Genomic DNA, 25,120 nt, shown 5'->3' with positions numbered 1-25,120 from the left:
GTACAGTTTCCTTTTTCTTCCTATAAAAAAAGGTCTTTAAAAAGATTAGGAAAGACATCTATGAAATTCAGTATCAGCAGTGTAAAAGATGCACATCTGACTTATAATCTATGTGCTTAGTCTCTTAGTGTTGTGGCAGTGAAACTTCAAATAATATAATTAAGATTGGAATTCATAAATATTTTTCTGAAATTTGTTGGGAAATGAGGATCTATCCAGCAGCAGAGCCTAAAGCTTCCAAAATATTATGGCTCTTGCTACAATCATCTGCTACTTTTGCTTGAATGGTATGGAAAGGGACGATGGAAGAAGTCTTGTGAGTTCTATGAGTATTATATCTAGGCATCTGGAAAAGAAAAGTTCTTCTGGAAGATTAATTCAGCCATTATCTGAATAGAAAAAAAATTAAAACTCAAGTGTTTGTTTATTACAAATAGAGTCATTTGGAAATGCTGTATGCAATCATACCAGGCCTGGGGGTGTTTTGAGCATGTATTTTATCAGTAGATAATAGTCAGGGATCAAAAAGTTGCAGTGAATACCCAAATATCAGGCAGCATTCCTTCCCATTGGCACCCTTGTAGGTTTTCTCCAATATACCATGAAAAAGAAAAATAAAAAGAGGGTAAAGAAAAACGTATCTTATAATCCCAGGCAGATCACCATCACTACCAAACTGTCGTGAGCAACTTTCAATATAACATTTGCTGTGATAGATACAAGATTTGTTGTACACAACTCATTATGTTTTGGGACATAGCTACACCTTAAACAGTATGGTACTTATTGATTTCCTTCCTTTTTAATACTTTAGGTTAAAAAAAAGATCCATCTAAAGTAACTAATTCAGTGAATCTCTGTCACTGATAAATTTTGGTTCACTTAAGTCCAAATCGGACATTTCAGTTCATGCTCATGCTAATGAAATTCAGATAAACTACCCTGGCTGCAGGCCCATTGACTTCTGGCTGACGAGTACACACAGCTGGATGTCTGTAAATCAGGCAGGACACAATTTCTGCATATAGGTTAATGACTGTTCTGCGTCACCAATGTGTAAGAGTACAGACGCTAAGCCAGAGACCTCAAAAAAGCATTTTGCCTGCCTGGCAACTTTCTAATAAAAACAAAGCTTACTTTTTTGTCTGTATCACATTACATGATGTGAACATTCATAAAGTAGACTACATTAAAGCAAGAGGATAGAGGGAAGGTTATACCCCTACTGATGTAAAGTTACTGAGGCTACTTAGTCATTTAAAGTCACCACACATCCATGCTGATACCAAAAGATTCAGTTCCATCCTCTCCTCCTCATTTCTCAATGCCACCATAACTCAGGTAGTAGAATTTGTACATACATAACATAAACCGAGTAAATCATCCAGTAAATTTCTTTTCTAAAAATGTTGCATTCTGAAAAATTAGGTTGTTTCCTTATCAGAGAGATTTTATATGGCTATAGACTTTATCTTTCTAGAAGAAAACCACAGAGAAGGCTCATCAGTATCTGTTTCATTCTATAAAAAAAATGCATTCAAATTATTCTTTTTGACTTGGCAAATGTAGTTTTAAATCTGGTTCTGCTTATTTTTATCTAAAATCCAACACTAAGGAAGTCACATCTGCATAACTGCCCGTAATGTAACAAATATGGCCACCTTAAAGATCACTGTCAGCAAAAGGGAAGTAGCAGGAAGGTAGAAAGACTCATTTGATGATATCAGATATGAAGCTGAATGATAATGATAGCATAACTATTGCTTGACAGTTTTAATGCAAGTTTAGGGAGAATTAGCTATAAGATAGAAGTTTTAAAGTCTAAGAAAAAAAACAGACAAATCACACTGTTGCAGCTATTCATGTTCAAACTTCGCTGAGACAATGGTCAGCAGTTACTTTGCTTTTGCAGTTGGTTCAAAAAGTTTCATTAGGATTTCCACAAAAATGTATCTTCAGTTCACACCTTTCTCCCCTCCTCCCCAAAGCTGGAAACTTTGAGCAACAAAGGAACTAATAAATTCCACTTAGCAATATAAGAATATTGAAGCTGAAAATTATCCAAAGCATTCATTCGGTTTTAGCATTCAGATCCTTGACCCAGACTATAAACACGCACAAATGATTTCTTATGGTAATTTCAAGTGTCTTAGAGAAAAATCATCATTTTTAAATGAACATAGTTCTTAAAAATAAATAATATGAATTTCTGGTAACACTAAAACATTTTTTTTAATCTTCTGTTTACAAAAACCATTGTCACAACTTATTCCCTTGATTTATAACACTGATTTTCTGATTGCTTTTGTGGATTATAACAATAAGCATCCTGCAGTGCTGCAGTTTGTAAACTACAAAGATAGAGTAAACTGGTGGTCTATTGCTATATACTTCTTCCACTAGGTAATCTCTTTAAATCAACAACTATTTACTGTCACCTTAATATAGTCATCACCACCAGAAATCTGGCTCAATATGATTCTATCCCTTGCCCACAACTTAGCCCCTCTTTTTAAAATGAGAAGTATCACCAGAACTTAAACCTCAAGCACCTTAGAAGTCAGTCACAAAGTAATTCACATTCAAAGCAAAATCAGGGTTTCTTCCGTCACCTTTGTAATTTCCTCTTTTGCATTTTACCCGGTGCATTTCAAATCATGGTTAGCATTGCATGAATTTTATGTTTGCGCACAATCTCACAAAATTTAAGGTCATTACAAAATTTACAGACATTGTCAATACAAGCTGACTCATAAAAATGTTTTCTGGGTCTGTTTAGTGAGGTATTTTATCTAAAGCAACCCAACAGAAACACCTCTAGAATTCAATACACTGGTTTATAACCTCTGTGTGAATATTCCTATCTAAAATTGACTTAATATATGTTGCAAGTAGCAACCTTTGAGATGGTATATCCAGTAATTTACTGAGGCTTACATCCTGCACATCCTGCATAATTTTAATTCAAAACTTATCAATTTTAGATCCAAGAAGTCCAAGTTATGTTCTCAAAACAGACATTGCAGATTGACAGAACAGTATTTGCAACTTAAAATGGGTAAACTAAACTTCCAAAATGAATACCGAAATAATTCAAAATAGAAACACCAAAAGGCCAAAAATATTAAAAAAACCAGGGTTTTTTTTGCCTTTAAAAAAATTGGGGAACCTAAATATAAAAATTATAACAGTCAAGTTTTACCAAAACTAGGTTTCCTTTCTAAATCTAAAAATAACTGAGTTGTTCAAAGCTAACTATTAATCACAAATGAAAAGGACTTACCTTCTTGTCTGTTATTTTTCCTTTTTAGCCATTTTTCCACAGTTTCCGCACTTACACTCTCTGACACAAACTCATCCAGTACCTGGGGGTGAAGAGAAAGATACGCCTTCACTTTTTCATCTGTTAAACCTGAAAGAGAGAATATTAATTGATTACATTATCAGTATGAACTCCCTCATATGAAAAAAATACCTAGAGACGAGCAAGAATCAATATTCTTTTTTTTAACACACTGATTGAACACATGACTATTTAAATTGTCTCCTCCAAGAAAGATAAATATCCAGTAAGAAAAAAATTAGCTGTCATTTAGAAAATAGTGGAAGCAAAGCATATCCATACAAGACACCATGTAAAAAACGTGCCCTAGAGGGGTACAGGTAAAAAGTACCTGGCAGAAATAGCCACGTAGGAATTTATGACTATGACTGTGACTATAAAAGTACTTATTTCCATGATACGTAAGATAATATATCGATAAAGAATGTGGTTAGAAGGAGATAGAAGAAAGTGAACTGGTATGTCTTGTAAAGCATCAAATGCAGTATTCTCACTGCGAATGGCAGCAAAATCAACACAATTTTCAAGTACTGGAATTACTTCAGTTAACTTCAAATGTATAAACTACTTTCACAGGTATGCTTCCATTACTTTAGCAATTTAGTTATCAAAATAAAAATAATTGCAGATAAAAGGCCTTTACAATATCTGCAACAAAAAGATAACTCCAGCAAACATTTTGGAAAAAGAAGCAAAATTCAGAATTTCAGATCCCTGACATAAATAAAATTTAAAATTCATAAAATTATAATCTGATCATACACTTCATAATTCCCCCAAACAAAATGACCAGCCACAAGGAGGTGAAACCAGTAGTGCTGAGGCTTTTCAAAGAGGGAGGCAGAAACGAAGAGCACCTGCCAAGGGGCTTGGCCCCCATAGAGAGAGTAGGCATCCCAAGCACAGAAGCCTTAATGAGATCTGAGGGGAAGAGGAGTAACAACAACTGTAACGACTTTAAATATGCTGTCTTCTCTTGTGTTGGGTGTCTCTAAGTGTAATAGCAACTTCTCCACAGAAAGCAGCCAAGGTTCTGCAAAAAAAGGTTGTTCAGGTTGTTCAGGTCAAACAACACTGACCTCTTTTGGAAAGCATTCATGCTATAAAATAAGATAGATTTTCCTGTTTTATGCTTTGTGCAGTATCAGAATGTGGTGAAAACAGCTGTAGTACAATTTCAGTGCCAGTCAATGATGGTAATCTTTAAGATATCTTACAAACGTTTACAATGGAAGTCTTTAGGAAGCAATACCAGTAAACAAACTGCTATGCCACTCCCCCTACACCAACTGCCAGCCCCCACCAGCTCATATCTGATTTAAACTATCCCTTCTCTTAATCTACAGTTCCTGTTGGATATCATAGCCTCAAATAACAACATTGACATTTGCAGGCAAGAGTCACCAGATCTGGATCACTTGAATAAGCTAATTGAGCATCCTGATTTTCATTAATAGAGAAGAAAAGGTTCTTCCTAAATCAATAAGACCTGTAGGTGATCAGCAAGTTAAGCAAAAACAAGTAAAACCCCATTATGATTGTTTGGCCTTTCCTGATAGCTTGTAAATTTAGGTCATAATGCATCTATAAAGAAGTATATGTGCTAAATGAATAAGTAGATTTTTGAGCCAATACAGGTATCACCTTACATTCTGAAAAATCAGACTCATTAATATAATTTTGTAATTTGCTCAACTAAGAAAAATGTAATACCTTGAAAAAGTAAGTCTTTCTAATTTCATAGTAATAAAATTTGAAAAAGAAATGTGTTTTAAGAATTGCTCATAATGACTACAATGTTTTAAAAATTTAGCAGATTTAACCATCAAAAAGTCATTAAAACTTATCTGCCTTTAAAGTTCCAAATGAAAAATAATCAATACAGGGTTGTCACAAAATGCCTGCTACTTCCAAATTGTCTTTAGACCTCAAACAAACACTTTTTGCTTCTAGTAAGAAACTAGGAGTTGAAAAGATTGTAAAATTAGCAACCGAAATTCTACAAGACTTGATTTGTGTTTTCAGTGAAAATAAACTTAACTTTCTTTCTTGATTCAAACCTTTATAAGTTTTTGCTTTTGTAATATACACATCAAAATTCAATAAAATGTAAATTTGAGATAAGACTTCAGTCTACATGTCTCAAGTTTAATTTCCCGATATCATGCAACTTCAGCAACCTAAAGGTAAAAACTCTGCCTTAACCTTATATGGAAAAGTGATTCTGAAGATGATATAAGAAATCCTACAACAGTCTTTAAATTACTCATCTTTATATCACCAAAGGCATCTGTGCAGATGTGCTTTTTCAATGCCAGATTTGCAGATGGGAGCAAGCAGAACAGGATTTACAACTATATTTGCAGAGTTGAAAAAGAGTAACTTAAACCTATTTTCTACATAGATTAAAGGTGACTTATCAGTCAGCTCCCAACTGTTAGCCTGATGCGTTGAAAAACACCCACTACAACCATACACACAAACTCCACAACCAAAACTAGCAGAAACACATTGTAACTTCACGAAATGTAACATTAATAGAAAGCAGTCTTTCAGAAGAAATTTAAATGTTTTGTGTTATATGTACACTAAGGCTTTTATGTACACTAAGTGTTGTAAAGATGCTTGAATGTTAAATTGTTTTACAGCTGTGCAGAAACAATTATTTTATGGTGGATATAATGCCTTCTACATTATAAGATGTACATTAGAATACGATTATTGCGTAACATCATGAATAGGTTCAATGATCGCCACACTTGCTCTCTTGAGCATTCATGTGCTCCTGAATAATTATGGTACATGTATTTTATTTTTCCTAAATATTATCAACCTTTCTACTGAAGTGCTGCAATCCTTTAATTCTTAGCAATGAAAAAAAAAACTATTTGAAAATTCAGAGGCAATGATTAATAACATTTAAATAAAGAGGACCATAACACACCAAACTCAGGAACCAAAAGTTTATCATACCATTCAGGTGTCATTTACAGAATTACAAACAAAAATAACACAAGCCAGTGCTGGTTATTCTGTTACTGTATTGGTCTTAAGCATTTGAGGCAGCAAACTTTTCTACATGCATTCATATTAGAAATATTTCTCCACTCCTCCTTCTTCCCTCACTACAACTTTCCATCATCTCCAGTAATGCCAGGACTTCTCTCATTCTTGTTCATCAGTTCTTGTACAGAGCATCAAGTGTATATATCAACAGTGTCTAACAAAGGAAAAGACAGAAGGGCATACATTCATAACTGTATTGGTCTATATGCTAAAATCACATTTTGGGGCTGACATCCTTCTGACACAGCTTGCTATTTGTCAAGTTTTATGCACGTGTTAACTATTTGTTCTTAATTTGTCATTAAATAATGAGAATTAAGATAAAAATATCATGCAAAAGTATACACATGTATCAGATAAGCTCTTCTTTTTCATTTCCCTCTGAACAAAGAGTGGGTAAAGAAACAGCTCCAGCTGCCTGACACTTGTGCCAGCTCAGTAGCTCCTCATTTTGTGACCAGCACGCCCATTTAGGTTGTGTAAATCTCAATTTCAAATATGTTCTCTTTGGCCATACCATCTGCTTTTAAAAGTTTATTCATGTGCATTGAAAACTTTAATCAAGGGGGGTTTGATTTCATTTTTCCATTTCTGGGCTACTCCTGTTTGAACAGTAAACGGAAATACAACCTTTCAATAAATACTGGGTTTTATGCAAGTGGTTCACCTTATTGTGGTTTTTTGTGTATCTCATTTACTATAGGGTAGGATGATGTAAAGCTGGCAAAGCTCAGTGCAAAGCAGAGAGTAGAAGATGGCCTGTCCTCCCAACACCACCCAAGAGGCAATTCCTTCACCAGAAAAAAGCCTGGGACAATCATCCTGGGATGTTAGGAGTGAGAAGGGTAAACAACATGACAGAAAAACAATTGTGTTTACTTGTAGTATTTCTATAAAATGAGGTATTGATGCGCTCTAACAAAAAACCATAGCCCTGTTTTTCCACTTTGCATACGCCTGAGGCTCAAGCAGTTCATGTTATTTGGCATAGCTGATGCTAGTCTATCAAAATTTTGGTTTTGTGGTTTGTGGTTTGGGTTTGTTTTTTGTAGTGGTGGAATTTGAGGGTTTTTTGGTTGTTTTTTTTAAATAACGCTTTGGTTTTCAATGGACTATGTGTAAGAGTGTTTGGGTGTTGGTTTTGGGCTTTTTTTCCTACCCAAACTATGAGAAATTGTTTCTTTTTCACTGAAATTAATAGCAGAAATACAGAGAGTTGAAGACAGAATTATGGGTGGATTTCTTCCCTTTTTTATTTAATTAAACTAACAATAGAAAATAAAAATATTGCTACTAAATATCACAGTTCAGTCATTTCACCTTAAACTAGAAAGCCAAAACACTTATGATAGTCCGGTTCAACAAATAACTATTTTTTCAGTGGTCCTATGACTAATACTTTAAAAACACACTTCATTTTGCTAGGGGTAAAGAATAAAGAAATCTTTACCTGGAATAATTTAGCAAGTTTAGTAGAACTATTTAAAGAGGAATACTTATTCGTGTAGATTATGAACTACCACAGGAAACTGTATATACTGTATTTATTTCAATAGTGTACCAGGACTAGATCATTGGGACTTTGAAAGCATAACTAAAACTTTGACTGATTTTTTAGTACTTCTACAAAAAGCCAAACAAAGCCAAAAAAATCAGCACCACCACCTTCCAAAATAGCTCTATTTGTGTGTCTCATACAAAGAGAGTATTGCAGGCTGTTTGATTTAGTGATCATGTGGTCTGCTGAAGTCTAGCTTCCCCTTTTGATCTACCAGTAAAGCTTTCATTTCAACAATTGCAATATTTCATTAGTGAAACCTATTTCATTAGTAGAACCCTAAAAGAGATCAACTGCTTTCACAGAGCAATCTCCCACTGTCCAGTGTAAGTAAACCAACAGCTTCATTAGTGAAAAAGAAAATCTGTAGCACTAAAAAAAGTACTAAGAGAAAATTACAGAACATTCATTGCAGCTGAGAGTACTGTGCAGGTAGATCATTTTACAGGTACTGACACAAACATTTTTCAGGAAGCCTCAAGTGCATGAAGACAGTTTCGAAACAAAATGTATATTTGAATGACCAGTAAAGAATTAATCATACCAAGAGACAAAGTTTACAGAATAGGAAGATTCTTATAATAAATGTGATCAGTATTCACCCTGTTGATTAACACAAGCCTCATAATGTCTATGTTGGGTTTTAGGAGAGACAGAAACTGTAAACATAGATGCAGTCTTACATATTGCTGTCCTCTTAAGATGTCAGAAAAATGCTCTTTGGAAAATAACTGAATATTAACACTTTAAAACAAAAGCTTTAAACACTATTACTTCTATCTTAAGGGAGAGAATGATTTTTTGAGCAGATGTGACAAATTCAGCAACTTAAAAATCACTTTACAGGTTTAAATTTTTAGAGTCCTACAAAGAAGCACAGTAGGCTTGTCTATACCAGTAAACTGAATATGTCTAGGGCTGTTCACTGACTGAAACCAAGCGGTTTATAACTCCTTCATCCTTACTATTAGTTTTTCTTGATGTCCAACAATGAAGCTGAGTGAAAACAGAAAGGTTGATTGCCTGCTTGGAATCATCCCTGGCCTGACCCTACTCCAGAGCAACATTCGGGACCTGCCTGGGACATCATTAGCTGGCTTGGGTAAGGCACTGCCAAGAGCCATTCCAGACAAAAAAAACAATTCCAGTACCTAAGAATGCTCCTGTGCACTCTTTACTAGCTCAAATATAGCATAGCTGGGTTCAAAAATAAATGAAGAAACAAAACTTCCTTCAAACATCAATTTTTAGTAATTATTCCTTGCCTTTAAGCCAGTCTCCAACAGAATTTCTTTAAAAAAAATAAGTAATAAAGCTAAAAATCACTTGACAGTTATATTTTTCCTTCCAGCTTTTTATGCTGCCTCAAACATTTTAAATATTTCTTAGATATTAGATAACCTATGTAGTACTGAATCGATTAATGGCTCCACTCTCTGACTCTTAATCCATGTCACACTGTACGCTCCTCTGAGAATAGCTTCACTGAGCTCAGTATAAAGCAGAACTGACTGTGAATGAACTGAAAGAATTGAAGCCTAGAGCTATGTTTAAAAATCTGCTCCATTTAGCAGCATGAGTCACACACATCATTAGCAATTCTTGCAATTTTTTCATTAGTGTTGTGATATTTGGTCTTTTTTTCCAAAACCTCATGATTGGGCAAGAATTAGTTTTCACCTAAAGTTTCTGGTTCCCAGGCTGGGGGGCACATAGGGAGTCAGGGACAAATGGTTAAAAATTGATGAGCCAGCCTAATACTTGTGAGAGTCAGTGTTCTATCCTAGAACAACTACGCTCTGAAAGACTGCAGTCATTGCTTTCCCTAAAACCCTTGCAACAGTCTTTGGTGCATATAACATACCTTTCACCCAGTTAGACAGGATTCAATGTTTTGAAAACACATTGTGAGTGTATACATCGGTCATTATAAGAAATCAGGTGAATTTCATGTATCAAGAAAGCTTTTACTAATAAACATGAAAGGAAATAATCATAAATGTTGAAATTTTTGCATCTGCAAACATTAAAAAAAAGAAAATTTAAAAAGTAATTCAAATAAAAAATACCATACACAAATTGGCTTGTTTGGTTAAAAAAGTAATTCTTCTCTGAAGTTAGAGGGGCACAGAGTCACAGCAAATATGGGCAAAGTCATAATTTCTCCAAGTAAGTAACAATATACTGTGCCACATAGAAAATCTGCAAGCCAACAAAAAAAGAAAAAAATCATGGTGATAAAGTATCATCTGAAACAGAAAACAACCTTACCCCAAATATAAGAGAAAATAAAGTCTAATTTGAAAACACTTTTTCTCATCTGAAATATCAAAATTATGAAGAGAGACATGTAACACCTCCTCAAAATCAGCACCTGAAAACAAGTATCATACTCGTAGAAAAACGAAGACTTAAAAATATCTGAAAGTAATCCTGAAGCACTTTGCATGTGTCCTTTATTTAAAGCAGTCTTGTCCCATCTTTTTCTTACACAGAAATCACCCCTCTGTATTTTTCTACAGAACTTTATAAGCAATATTTGTAGTTATTCTCAAAAGCATTCAAGGCATGTGTGTACATTGCTTCATTTGGATTAAGCATTAATCCCATTAAATCAATCCCTTCTTTGTTCAAAGCATCAGGATTCAAAACCACAGGCACAGTCAGTTTTGAAATATCCTTTTCAAGTCAGACTTTTTATCTTAATCCATTTAAGTATACAGGAATGTAATGTGACCAAGTGCCCAAACTCTCTGAAACCTGACATTACTGGTCTGGCAAAAAGTATAATCACTAACATGAAGCAATCAGAGTGGTCAAATCTCCCTTGATTTCTCTTTTCTTCAAAAATCAATTATCTGTGAGCAGCTTCATTCACCTTTTTTGCCCCTACTCCTCCAACTCCTGCCTGCATTGCTAGAGGAAAAACAATACACAGCTCCAGCATATCAGCAGAGAAAAACAATAACACAGTACCAGAAAACACCACACTACCCAAATTTTTGGGTATTTAAAAAGGGCAAATCTTTGTTTCCCATATAATAAATTTTACCATTAAACATTTAAAATCTTCATTAAAAGATGAATATTTAATTATGCCAGCCTCTAATTACTGTATAAACCCCCAGGCTCTGTATACATGTAGATGAGAGCAGCAGCAATGCAACATCTCACCCATGATGCCAGCAGCTAAAGTTTTAGAGAGACAAAATAAAGACTAGCTCAGCTAAACAGAACTGGAATGTGCTCATACAGAAATAATACCAAGAACTACTGCATCCTGTTTCCCATAATTCAGATCCCATATTCCTGATGAAAAAGCCACGGATGTGCCTTTGTACCTGAACATGCCAGATGATGAGCAAGGCATGGACATAAACGCCTTTAGTTTCCACCAACTTCCATGGTGTTTTTCCTGATATTATCAGCATCTTGCAAGCTTGAGCCCTAGACATCTGCAGATACTCAACTGTTCATGTCTCCCAAAATCTAGCACTCAAGATTTGCACAGTACTAGCAGCTCTGAGCGCTCCTTCAGTATTAAGTTAAAAAGCAAAATGTCATATAAAACTGTTGATGAAATCAGTTTTCATTAGCTAGAGCTAAAAGACCTATAATCTTTCCACAGGAATTATATGTATGCCTAATGGGGTGAATGCGTTCTGAATTTGAATAATTATTTTTCATAGGGTTTCAAAACACACTTCAAATTGCCTGAATGGCATAATCCTGCATGTATACTGTTATGCTGTAATATCATCCACTAGTTGATGTATGAGGCTTTCTAAAACTCTGACTTACTTTCCTGGTTTGAGAGTAGCTTCTCTCCAGTTCTCATTAGCACATTGCAGTAACTCTGAGGGGTCTGTAACAAGCTTTATTCTCTTTCCAGGTGCATGATGGGACCAAATTTGGAAATTTAATTAACACTCTGCAAACAGCTAACAAATGGACTACAGACATGCTTTAGGACTTGTAAATTGTAATCAAATAATTTCAAATACTTCCTTGAGGAGAAAGCTGTGTATCATCAAGGTTACTGATAAAAATAATTATCAACCTATTTCTAATTAACACATTACACTGAAGTAAGTTAAAATGTATTTGTAGATGTATAAGGGACATATCAGTATAATTATTTGCTTTTTTTTCTTCTCTTGTGCAACACACAGAGCCAGGTTACCTTGTCTTCTGCCCAAAATATACCTGAACAGTAACACGTATCTTGAAGGTGAAAAGTACTAAAATACAGTTCATTCATAACTCATTATGAAAAATGTCAAGTCACTCAGAACTTGCACATAATCTCTGAAAAGAGCATATACACCTGCAAATTAAAGTACTTAAAATCTAATGATTAAGCAAGGTAAGAATGCCTTAACTCTTCCCTTGAGAACAGGTGTTGGGACCAAGTTCTTGATTTATGTCTTCTCCGGTAATACCTTCCGGCTGATGTAATGTCTTCTCCCACCTGACACCTGATCCTGGAGTAGCTCCCTTTTTTTGTAAATTCTTCTGACTTAAGAGTAGTCCCATTGTCTTTATTACTGATGTTTTACAGCTCATTTATTTCTTAAAATGAACTCCTGTGAATGAAGTTCTGTAAACACTTTATAATATACTTACCAATATAAATTTACAGTGCTGTTCACTAAACTGTTACTTAACTTATTCCATAAACAAGATCCATTATGATGAAACCTCCTCTGAGATATACTACATGCCTGTGCCAACTCTCACTCTGTCATTTCACTAAATAGGAAACAGAGAGTATTCTTCCTTCTGAAAGGAGCATCCCACTTCATCTTAACACTTAGATTAGCAGACATTTTAAGAAAGTTTCCCAGAGCACATGCTCTTCTTAAATAACAACTACACATAGTCAAATAACGTACTACTTAGCAACAAGTCTGGACACCTGAGTGTTCTCTACTTTGGAGGTGCTAGGGCCATATCTGCAGCACCACACAGCAGGATTTGTCATTCTTCTTTTAATCCCCTCCAAACTTATAGTATTGGGATGTTTAAAAAGAAACACAGTAAACATCCCTTTACAAAATGAGAAGTACAAAATCCAGAGAAGTCAGTCACTAAAAAATCCTAATAGGAAGAAATCTAACCACATCCAGAAAGGTTTGATCCAGTTCACGGGAAGCAAGCTCTTCAAAAAATAAACAATGCTAGTCAAGCATTTTTCTAGACATGGTGGCTAAAATAAAACATATAGAAAAATACATGTCAGTTGAACTGTCTGTAACTGTACTATAGTAGTCTGTAACTGTACTATTGTAGAATCATAGAATATGCTGAGTTGGAAGGAGTCCATCATGATCATCAAGTCCAACTCCTGGCCCTGCACAGTACACCCCAAGAGTCATGTGCCTGAGAACATTGTCCAAATGCTTCTTGAACTCTGTCAGGCTTGGTGCTGTGACCACTTCCCTGGGAAGTCTGTTTCAGTGCCCAACCACCCTCTGGATGAAGGACCTTTTCCTGACATTCAACCTAAACCTTCCCTGACACAACTTCAGGCCATTCCCTCAGGTCATCAGAGAGAAGAGACCTGTGCCTGCCCCTCCACTTCCCTCATGAGGGTGTTGAAGACCACAATGAGGTCTCCTCTTCTCCAGACTGAGCAGACCAAATGACCTCAGCCACTTCTCAAAGGGCTTCCCCTGCAGACTCTTCACCATCCTCACTGCCCTCCTTTGGTCACTCTCTAGGAGCTTAATATCTTTTTTATATTGTGGTGCCCAAAATTGCACACAGTACTCAAGGTGGGGCTACACCAGTGCAGAGTAAACCGGGACAACCACCACTTTTGAACAGCTGGTTATGCTGTGCCTGATGCACCCCAGGACAGTCTTGGCCCTCCTGGCTGCCAGGGCACTGCTGACTCATTTTCAACTTGCCATCAACCAGGATCCTCAGGTCCCTTTCCACAATGCTGCTCTCCAGCCTCTCATTCCCTGGTCTATACACACAACCAGGATTGCCCTATCCCAGATGCAGTGTCTATCACTTGCCCTTGTTAAACTTCATACAGTTGCCCATTTCTAATTTGTTGAAGTCTCCCTGCAGGGCCTCTCTGCCCTTAAGGGGTCAACAGCTCATTCCAATTTAGTTTCAGCAGAAAACTTAGTATTCCTTTTAGTCCTGTGTCCAGGTCATTAATGAAGACGTTGAAGAGAACTGGGCTGGGCTGAGGCTGAGGATGGAGCCCTGCAGAACCCTACCAGTGACAGGGCACAAGTTTAATGTTACCCCATTCACTATAACTCTTTGTGCTTGACCTGTGAGCCAGTTGCTCACTCACTGCACGATGTGTTTATCCAGCTGTGTGCTGGACTTTTTGTCCAGAAGGATCCTGTGACAGTATCAAAAGCTTTACTGAAATCCAAAAAGATTACTATGCACAAGCCTGACAAGTTGTTGAATGGAAGACTTCAGAAAGTATGGAAGGAACAGGCTGCAAGGTGCTATTCTTATTTGATCTAAAGACTAGCCATGGTATTTACAGGTTCACTTGTTTTAAGACAGATAGAAAGTGCTGTCAAGATCTTGACCTATTGATTAACAAAAAGGTTGTTGTCTGCTAGACGTACATTATGCCTAACAAATTGAAGGTTGAACTGGTGCACACCTTTTTTTGAAAAAGACATCCAATTTTAAATAAAACACTGAGCAGTAGAAGAGTTTGTTACATTTTCCATTTAGTCTCTTTCAGTTCCTGGTGGGTACAAAATGGGTGTACCTATTAAATAAATAACAATTAAAAATTCTATTCTAATTTCAGTATCAATTTTTCTTATTTTAGCTTCCGGCAATTCAGTTTTTTCTTTCCTATTTTAACAATTACTTTAAAAGAGTTTTCAGCATTATAGATCATCTCTTTGTAAAGGTACCACTGGTCTGAATGAATAACATCTATCCTCTCTACAAAGTGGACCAGGCTCATTTTTCTATATTATAACGTTGTATTCTTACAACATTTCACAAGTCCAGAGATTTAATTCCAACTATGCATATGCAACTGTTCAACTATTCCTACAGTAGTTCCAGAAGTCTCTCTAACCTAATTCAAGCACTTTGACAAAAATTTCAATACTTACAACTAGAAAAGAAGTATTAAAAAATAAAAGCTCCTAAAAGTCTTTAAAAAAAAATCAGTTTTTGTGACAGACACTCTGGTTTTATCACTTGAATGATAGAGAGTACAACATAGCCTACTCTCAAACCCCAAAAGTGTGACAGCAGATGTTTTAGCAATAAAGTTGAAATACAAAAAGTTGGTGACACATAATTGATCTCGGAAACTGCTTTTAGCCCTACCTTTTTTATTACTATAAAATATAGATACAAAATGCCTCTTTATACAAAATTGAACTTTGAAAGACATTTAAAATAAAAACCCATATTTAATTCTTTTATGGGGAATAGAAAGTCTACCTTCCGACTACTTAAGCACTGAAAGTAAAGCATTGACTCCATCAAACTGTCAGAAGAAAGTTAGAAACTTCAATTTATTTAAAATACTAAAAAGGAAGAAAATTATTTTCCTTTTTTTCTGTCAGCTCTTTTTTTCAACTATATAAATGAACAGAAGGAAAGAGGATTTTTCCAAGATGCTATCTCTGCTCAATTTTATGGTGATGGATGTATTGATATCGCTATGTCAGTAAAATACAGCCTAGGAAAAGCAGTATAATTTGGGATATTTAAATGAATATGCCACTGAAGTAAAGGAGTACTGAAGTGATAATTAAATACTGTGTTACATACACTTGTACGTTACAGACAAGAACACATTGTGCAACCCTTATTTGCACTGGTGAACACTTATAGGAGTAGTCCTATTGACGTCAGCGAGACTACTTATGTGGGTAAGAGCTCACTAACATGTGAAGAGTTGTGCAACAAAGCCTCAAACATATTTCATTCCACACATTGTTTCAAGCTTTGTTCCTCAACCACAATTTTTTCCCTAATAGTGTTAATAATATTATTTCATTAACGTTACCACTCAGAAAAATATGTAAGAACATACAACTTGTTCACTGGTATTTGACATAGCCCAGTGCTTCAGCAAAACTCTGAATCAGAGGCACACAAGAACTGCAGATTCACTGAGGATGACAGGCATCTCTAGAGATCGTCACCAAACCCACCCTCTGCTTAAGCAGGGTCACCTAAAGTAGGTTGCTCAGAATCCTGGCCCATCAGCTTTGAGAACCTCTAAGGGTTAGAGAATCTGCCAAGAAGAACCTGGTTCCATCTATTTTACTTTCCTCTCTATAAGGTACTTATACACAAGTACCCCCCAAGTCTCTTTTCTCCAGTTTGAACAGTCCAGTCCCAATCACCTTTATGGCCCTTCACTGGACTCACTCCACTATGCCCATATGTCTCTTGTACTGGCGAAGTACAAAGCTGGGCTCAGCACTCAAGATGTGTTTCAGCAGGGCTGGGGAGATGGGCAGGATCACCCACTGACCTGCTGGCAATGCTCTTCCTAATGTAGCCCAGGATGCCGCTGGCCTTTGTGTGAGGGCACACTGCTTGTGCAGGTTCAATAGAACTACAGGATCCAATGCCATAAGGATTTCTACTTCCTAGTAGGTGAAATAAATTAAAATACTTTTTACTGACTTGAATGTTGGCACCACAGAATAAAAACCAACATATGGCATTGGCTGTTTTTCCAAAAGCTTTCACTGCTGTGGCAATCCTCTACACATGCGATCTCATCTGGCAAAACATCTTATATTGATACTATTTTAGACGGGAATTCAAATAATATATTTGTTACTATTTTAAGATTTTCTTGTTGGCAACCACAGCAAAACAAAGACGAAACACAATGTTTCAGCCATGCCCCTAGTTTTTATTATAAAGCTTAAGCAAATGCTAAGGATCCAAGGTTAGTTTCAAAAATTGAAAATGAGCAGCTGCATCTTTTCCCTGTCCTCCTCCCCTTCATCATCTCCCCACCCTCTTTTGTTTGTTTTGGAGACAGTTTAGCTCATAAACACATGTTCACCTTCAAAAAGCATCGTTAGAAGAAAAAGGGGGAAGGAGGGGAGAAGAATTGGAAAGAACAGAAGTGAAAAGGAAAACAGGAGATGAAAACTGAGAGCATGTGTTTGTATAGGACTCAGGAAACACCTTATAAAAAATCTCAAATTCACAGGATGCATGTTTTACATTGTGTTTTTGCTATAATGATTTATACAAACTTTTTACAGGAAAGAATGATAAAGTACTCAATAAGAAAAAAAATACAGGTAGAATTGCTTGCAATAATCACTTTGTAATAACCTGGTTTCATCTAAAGCCTACTTGAACTTGGCCATTGACTACATTCAGAAAACACTGTAGAACTATAAAGATGTCCATATAAGACGGACACTCTAAACCAGGAAATTGGGGCATATTTCCACAGGGCTGGTCATAAATTTTCACTTTAGTGTATTACAGTCCTGGGGGTTGAGATTCTGATTTCTGTCCAGCTCACTGGCCAACCAAATAGTGCTCATGAGATCATAATAGGTCCCTTACAATATCTCAGAATGACAAAACAAAAATCCTAAAACAATATCGTAACAATCACATTAATAGCACAAAAACAGACTGATCCACTTCCAAAACTAGCCAGTTAAAAGATATATCATAACATACCAAATAGGAGAAGTAAAAGAAAGGACTTCAAAAATTTCAAATCAGACAAAATAAAGAGATTTAACAAATGGGTAGCTTTCAATGTTCTTAAAGTTCTTCATGTTCATATTCACTCTGGGAAAGCCTCCAAGACTGCAAACTCTGTAGGCTGGAGAATATAAATTTTAATACTATTCAATTTAACTGACAGTGGCATGAAAGATCTGGAGAAAACCCAGGTGACTCCATGTTGTACTGCAAGAAAAATGGCAGCAGGAGGTCTCTCAGGGATATGGTATCAATGACAAAAAGCAGTCATAAATAACAGCACATTACTGTTTCACCTTTAGTACCATTGTCACATTATTTTTCAGAGTAATGGCTTAGTAATTTTGTGAACAGCAGTGTTGGTGCTGTTCACATTACTACACGAGCTAATGAACATACCTGACAGCCAAACTCATTCAAGTACCTGGCATGTCTTTCCAGCACACAAGCAATCCTGCAAAGCTTATGTTTAAATGACTGTGACACATACTCTAACTTCATTGCAAGATATCCAAGCATTCTGAGGTCAATAGACACTAAATATTTTCATAAGTAAGTTGAGTGCACTTAGCATGACAGCAGATGGGGAAATTTTAATCCGTATAGATTTTTAACTGGGTGGGGGTGTGTGTGGAGGGGTGTGTGTGTGTGTGCAGAGATTAGTAAAAGGAACAAAGAGGCAAGCAAAGGGCTAATGAAAAATGCATTGACTCAAATTATTTAGGCACAGTCATCTTCTTGTGTGATAGACAGGCTCAAGAAATACCAGATATATTATCAGCAGGAAAAGGTCACAGGGTTCCATACATGAACACTTAGGTAAATGGGTAGAATAAAGCTAGGAGAAAGCACACAGAAAATGCTGAAGCAAATCTGAGAGGCACGAGGATGAACACAGGTCAGAGAGTATAAAGACTAAGGAGGTAAGGAATGAAGCTTCTATGTGGGTAGGTACCACACAGAACTGGAATGAGTAACCAAACACAAAAAATTAACCAGAAAAACAAACAAAACACCCAAACCAACCAAACAAAAACACCAAACAAACAAATAAAAACCCAACCCAAAACATAAATTAACAGCTTTTGCCAAAATCAAGTTATCCCATCTACTTAGGTGAACCTTTATTTAGTAGCAAAGAATGAACAGTATGAGGGTAGGAATAAGCAGCCTGGGTTGAGGGAAGGCAGGATCTCTTCATACAGCAACATTGATAATCTCCTCTAGTCTACAATGATTGTGAATTACAGCCTAAAATGTGGTAGAATGAATGCATGCTATCTGAGAGGCCACGTAGCTACAATTTAACCTGCAAGTACATAATGTCCAGAAAAGATCAGCTAACATGCTTTTTGGATACCATAAACAAGTACTTATTATAAATATCCAAATCTAACCAAATAGTTTCTTATAAATAGCTAGAAAGTAGAATTTACCAAGAAACATAAATATTCCAACATCCTGAAATTTGCTTTTATTTGTAATCAGTATTAAAAAGACAACTTTAGAGGAGAATGAAAATTGGGGACATTTTTGTTTGTTTTTAATTTTATTACTTAGTACTTTATTTTCTTTAGAATTGTGAAAAATTTAAACCGAATTATTAACTCATAATTCATCTTTCTATTAGCACTAATTTGTTTGTACTTTTATTTCAACAAAGCTGAATTTTCCAGAAAGTACAAGTGAGTGATGAAAGCCCACATCTCTATGCCACTCAGAATTCCTCTATTATGCAATATGCAGACATATGCTTCTTTAACCTCTCCTTACTAGAAACACTTACTAACCAATTTACTTTGCAAACCATTAAGGAAAATATATTACCAGTAACATGAGCTTCCTTAGAGTCAGGCAAAGCAAAAATAAGGTGAAATCAAGCAGTGTTTTTCAGCCTAAGAAGGCTACCTAATCAAGCTGAAATGACACCAAAGAGACACAGACATAGTGGAGTCAAAACTGCCTTTCAAGAACAGTTTTGTGCATAAGCATCCCTCATTGAGCACTTCTTAATTAGGAACTTTTAAAACTATAGTCAATATATTAGTAAAATCATAATTTACAAATAAAAACATTAAAACTCAATCCATGTTTCTCTGTCTACTGAAAGGTTTGCTAAGAGTCATGTGGATTAACATTTGCAGCTTTTCTTCAGAAAATGAACAATATAACATCAAAAAAACCACTCTGCCCATAAGAAGCACTTTTTCTGAAGACTATTTCCCAAATATAAGTCCATGTGACACATGCAAAAATGAGTGATTTTACTCGTGTAAAAAATAATTATCTTGAATAAAGAATTCAAAGAACAATATAATCTTTCATAACGTCCAACACCTGTTAGGTAACATTAATTCTTATTTGCATTAATTTTGTAATTAAGCATAGAAGTGGAAAAGCACAGGGCAATTTTTTTCTAACAGTTCTTTAAAAAAATCAGCAAATTTTATTTGTTGGAGCTCTCCAGTTAATGTCAAATCCATTTTGAAGTGTTTTGACAAAAAATATCAACCTTTTGTCAACCATAAAACAGGTTGAGGATACTTCCTGAACTTAAAATTACCACAAAAGGCAAATGACATATCTGGAGTTTGGTGGAGTTGGGGAAGGGGGAGGGCGATTTAATTTGTCTTTGATGGATGTTTATGCTAGATGATAATGTGAACTTGAAATATGTTCTTTGGAAATCTACTGTATTCCTCAGCGTTTTCTTTATCTCAAAGAAATTATGTTCTAAATGCTTATACAACTGCCCAGTAGCTGAAACATCTGCAGAGAAGGTAAAATGTGTAGTATGTCACCCTCCATAGCCAAAGCTATTTGAATCAACAACCCTCAAATACCTGCAGACTACCTTAACCAGCACACAGTGAGGAGCTCTACCTGGAGGCTGGTAAAGGAGGAAGGTAAGTTTCTGAAGCAGGTCACAGTTGTTCCAGAAACTGCAAAGTGACAAAGCCAGAAGCAGAGTAATCAACTGTGTTCCAGGACACAGCACTCAGCTGGCAGCAGGGGTACACCCTGGTCTGAGTTAGTTCACATAAAACTATTTCTGGTTCACAGTGACATTTTACTCTACAATACACATAAAAGATAACAATATAGGGGGGGTTTGCTTTGGTTTGTCTTCTAGAACAACTCACATCTATGTGCACACACATTTTTTTATTGTGCTTTGATTTTAGCATGTAGAAGCAAGTACCACTAAATTGTTGTATCGGTTAAGGACTTAAGGCTTTCTATTTCCCTAAAAGAAATGTAATGTCCATGCTGGACAGATGTTCTGTAGTTACAATCAGAAACACTGCAAATCCAGGCATAAAACCTTACTTTGTTATTGCGACCTAGTGCTTCCTTTCACCACCCTCCCCACACACCCACTAAAAAAGAGAAATCCACTGTAGGAGGCCACTAGTGCAAAAAGTCCCTGTACAAAGATCTAGTGTGCAATCATTCCACACACATTAGAACAACTGTTCCCTTAGTGGAGCTTTAATTAAATTGATAGAAATCTACCATAACTTCCCCCTATTACTAAGGATACATAATTATGCTTGCCAAACTAATATAGCATTTAATTATTTTATAGATTTATGTGCTTATTCTATAAAAATACATAAAGCTTATTTCATTTGCACTATTAAGCAAAAATACTAGCTGAAACATTACACCTATGGTCATAATGTAGTACATTCACACAACGCGTACCTGTATGGTCATTTAAAGATAACCATAGGAATGGAAATATTGTGGCTGGTGTGATGATTAAATTATGGCAAGTGAAAGATCAACTGGAAATATGTTCATTCATATTAGCATAACAGAAGCTTTTACTGTTGATCACAGCAAGAAGTTAGTAGCTGTAAAGAGTCCCCATTTCAGAGAACTGTTTTGAGAGAAGGTAGTAGGCACACACAGAGCTTGCTTTGGGGAGAATCGGGAAGCAGCTGAACAGCTGACTTCAACAGTAAAATCTGGCTCTGACTTTTTTGCACATGTAGAAACCTCAACCAGAATAGTGGCACTCTTGTTGGATCATGGCAAGTGAAATTCTTCTTTCTACACAATTAGAACAGTGAAAGAACAGCACCAAAACGTACCCACTGCTCTTATGCCCTCTACAGCACTGATTTCACCTTGCTTTTATATGTCTCAGTTTCTTTAAAGTAGTATCATGAGAAAATAAAAAGTACAGAAGTACCACATACACTCACAAAAAAACCCAGCCAATATCATGGTACCTTGCTGAAAGTTGTTTCTAGTTCAGAACAAATAAATTAAGAGAAGTGTAATGAATGGATTATTAGAAGCAGCATCTTCAAAACATCCTCAGCTTTTATTTGCAAAAAATACATTGCCTGTGAAGACAGAAAAAAAGGTGATGCAGAGGTTTGCATGCTCTTTAATATCACTCTTTTAAAAAACATGAATCTTGCCATAAGCAACAACTAGTTCTTAAAATTTTGTCCTCCCACATTCTTATAATTGAACTTTATTAAGTTGTAAATAACATTGACTAAACTTGTATTTTTAGGGCTCACAGTCACTACCTTGCTACTTGAAAACAAAGCATATTTATTATTAATAAATAAATAAATAAATAAATACAGCTTTTCTGTGTTTGCCTAACAAGTTTCTGTTTAAATATTGTCTCCATGTACTATAAACATAATTTAATTAAACCCACAGATATTCAAGGTTATCAAATTTATGATCATTTAAAAGACAAAGAGAAGTTAAATGATTCCTGCACTTCATTTTCCTGTAAGTTTAGAGACCAAATTATTACTTCTTTATATGAAATAAACTCACAGAGCTTTAAAAGCTTATAATATTCCTGACACTTCAAGATTAATTCAGGTCAGTACTTTAGTCTTAATGTTATAGCCATAATCTCTTATAAAATAAGAAATATTTCACCATTGATGTCTCTTACTAAAAACTTCGTATATTATTTACAGCTCCTAGGAAAACATCTAACAGTATTTATACTCGTGCACAATGCCTTTGCAATACATATCCTGCACAATCATTTTCAAATGCTATTTGTGTCAGGTCCTTCTAATTATCTGAATTACTGTCTGTCTTCCACATTCCCAAACAGTTTGTACAGCTAAAATATTGACTGCCCATAAGCACTTATCTCCATTCATTTAATGATATGCTGCTACTGACAACAGAAAGTATGTCCATCAGCATGGACACCAAATCTCAATAATACACAGAGTTGCATGAAAATAAGTATCTCACACAAGAGGAATATAGGTTTTTAAATGATTTGTGCGAGCTTTACCTTTATGATCCTAGCATTTCAAGATCCTCATCTAATTAATCTTATTTTCAGAAGTGGGAAGCTTTCCCATTAAGTTTCACTGAACTCAATAGGAGTTAACTGTAATGTTGCCATGTCCTGTATGCACAGTCCATTTTTTAAATTCTACTTATCCAAAAAACAGTGTAATTAAAATATTCAGATCCTAGTAAATTTTCAGATCACCTATAAACTCTGAGAACAGCAACAAGTTTTCATACTTTCCAGTTCACCCTAAAAAGTACACATATATCTAGCAAAATCAATGCAGTTTGAAATACTGCAATGATTCTATGAATGATTCTAAAACTGTATTGTACTAAATAGAGATACAGAACAAATCTACATTATTTCTAAATTCGAGAATTCATTTATAAATCCTATTCAACTGTATATCTGCAGAAGGTGTACACTCTCAATGAAAGATCCTCTTTGATGAGTTAAGGGAATATTAAATCAAATAACTTACACTAGAGGGAAATCTCACTGCTTCTGGAAAACTGGAATTGTTCTCACACATGTCATACCCACAAGAAAAAGTATCACAACACTTTTAGCAAACATAGGCAGCACGGCAATAACAGATTTAATTTTTAAGGGACAACAAGCCAAATTTACAGAGATTATACATTCACAAAATGATGACAGATGTTATAATAAACTTTTTTTCATGAGGTATAGTCCTGTAGAAGCCTCAGCAGCATTTATTTCTATGACAGTCATTCAACATGCTTCAGCTCTTTTGTAAATCCTACTGTATATTGGAAAGAAAGAATTCACGTATTTGGATAATTCAAACCAAGTCAAAATAAATTGACGTAATAACACTGTTGCTTTCAAGTAATACAAGGAAAACTGTCAGTTTAAATTAATTTAAATCAAGAGCGTCCAAAACTTTTCTGTTTGATGTGCAGGCCATGCCAAACAGTTAGATGCTCTAGGTAACAACGGTCTCATCAGTGCTTCCCTCTAATCCACGCACTGTGTTCCTTCAGTCCATGAAGTTTGAGCTTGCCTGCTTGTAATTGTAATCTCACACCATATTTTGAACTGAAATCTTCTGTTACCTCTTCTTTTTTTTTTTTTTTTTAAGGTATTTTCTTCAGTACTTAGGGTAAGGTAAAAGTAAAGTCTCTGGGAAAAAAGAAACAACAAAACAGCCAGGATGGAACTGCACATTCAGCTGCTGCAACTTAACCTAACCTCTCTGTGGAGCACTAACCATCCAAAACCACCAACCACATTGCTGAATTGCTGAATACTATTTTGAACAGTTGCATTATAAACATTGGTGGCCTATCTACTGTTTTCACCAAGACCAAAACATACCTGTTCTTTCCAAAGCCTGTTTTACATTTACAGACATCACTTTTGGTTAGAACTGAAGCAATAAGGCACCACAAATGTGCACTACAGTCTCCTAAATCAGGATCCTGACTCCCACCTAAATTATTACCTGCTCAGACTTTTGCAGTTCCCCACATGCTGTATTAAATGCACACAAAGCTTGAACACTGTGGCTATATTCTGCTGCTGTGCTAGTCAGTAAGCTCTTATTACCTCTCTTCTCCCCCTCCACCACACTCCTCTGCCACCTCCTGCAGACTTCCTACAGCCACCGACAAGGTAACAGTTTTAAAATTACATGCTGATTTCCAGACTTGTCATAGTTAAATTCTCTCATTTTCTGAAATTTAAATATTCACCTAATCTCTTTGCCTGCTCACTTTGATTCTTTGTCTTGGCTTCTTCTCTGTCTTCATCTTGCATTTTTCTACAGCTAGGGACAGGGATATTGATCTTTGGTCTATACACATATCAAGAATATTTTGTCCCTTCTGTAAACAATAGATTCCTACCTGAGGAAACATTTAAGCAAATACTGCCCAAATTCTTGCCCTCTCCTAGATTATATGTGCCTTCTAATGGATTTTGGAAGACCCTTTATGAAGAGCAGAAAGTAAAAGCAAACCAAACTGCTTAATTACATTAATTTAACAACAGCATAGTGTTCTCATACCAAATTTTGTTTTGGAAGAAGTAAAAAAGTTGTGGAAGATGTTTAAACTATTGTTCTCTGTGACAGTAAAAGCAGGAGGAGATTTCTAAAATCTCATAAATCTTGCATTTTCCTAAT

At 35.7% G+C, this 25,120-nt stretch overlaps 1 protein-coding gene across 3 annotated transcripts in view; it reads right to left on the bottom strand.

Annotated features, from left to right (window-relative positions):
* The window catches only part of PDE10A (phosphodiesterase 10A), a 353,600-nt gene that overhangs the window by 96,806 nt on the left and 231,674 nt on the right, over positions 1-25,120 (bottom strand). For all 3 annotated transcript variants that reach the window (XM_032682873.1, XM_032682871.1, XM_032682874.1), the window contains exon 2: positions 3,284-3,412. In XM_032682873.1, the coding sequence (XP_032538764.1) occupies positions 3,284-3,412 (129 nt within the window). The remainder of the gene's footprint in view (positions 1-3,283; positions 3,413-25,120) is intronic.

Source organism: Chiroxiphia lanceolata, chromosome 3 (assembly GCF_009829145.1).
Source record: "Chiroxiphia lanceolata isolate bChiLan1 chromosome 3, bChiLan1.pri, whole genome shotgun sequence".
In the NCBI taxonomy this organism is placed as follows: Eukaryota; Metazoa; Chordata; class Aves; order Passeriformes; family Pipridae; genus Chiroxiphia; species Chiroxiphia lanceolata.
The sequence above is the reverse complement of the archived record's forward strand: the minus strand, read 5'-3'. Positions and strand labels throughout refer to the sequence as shown.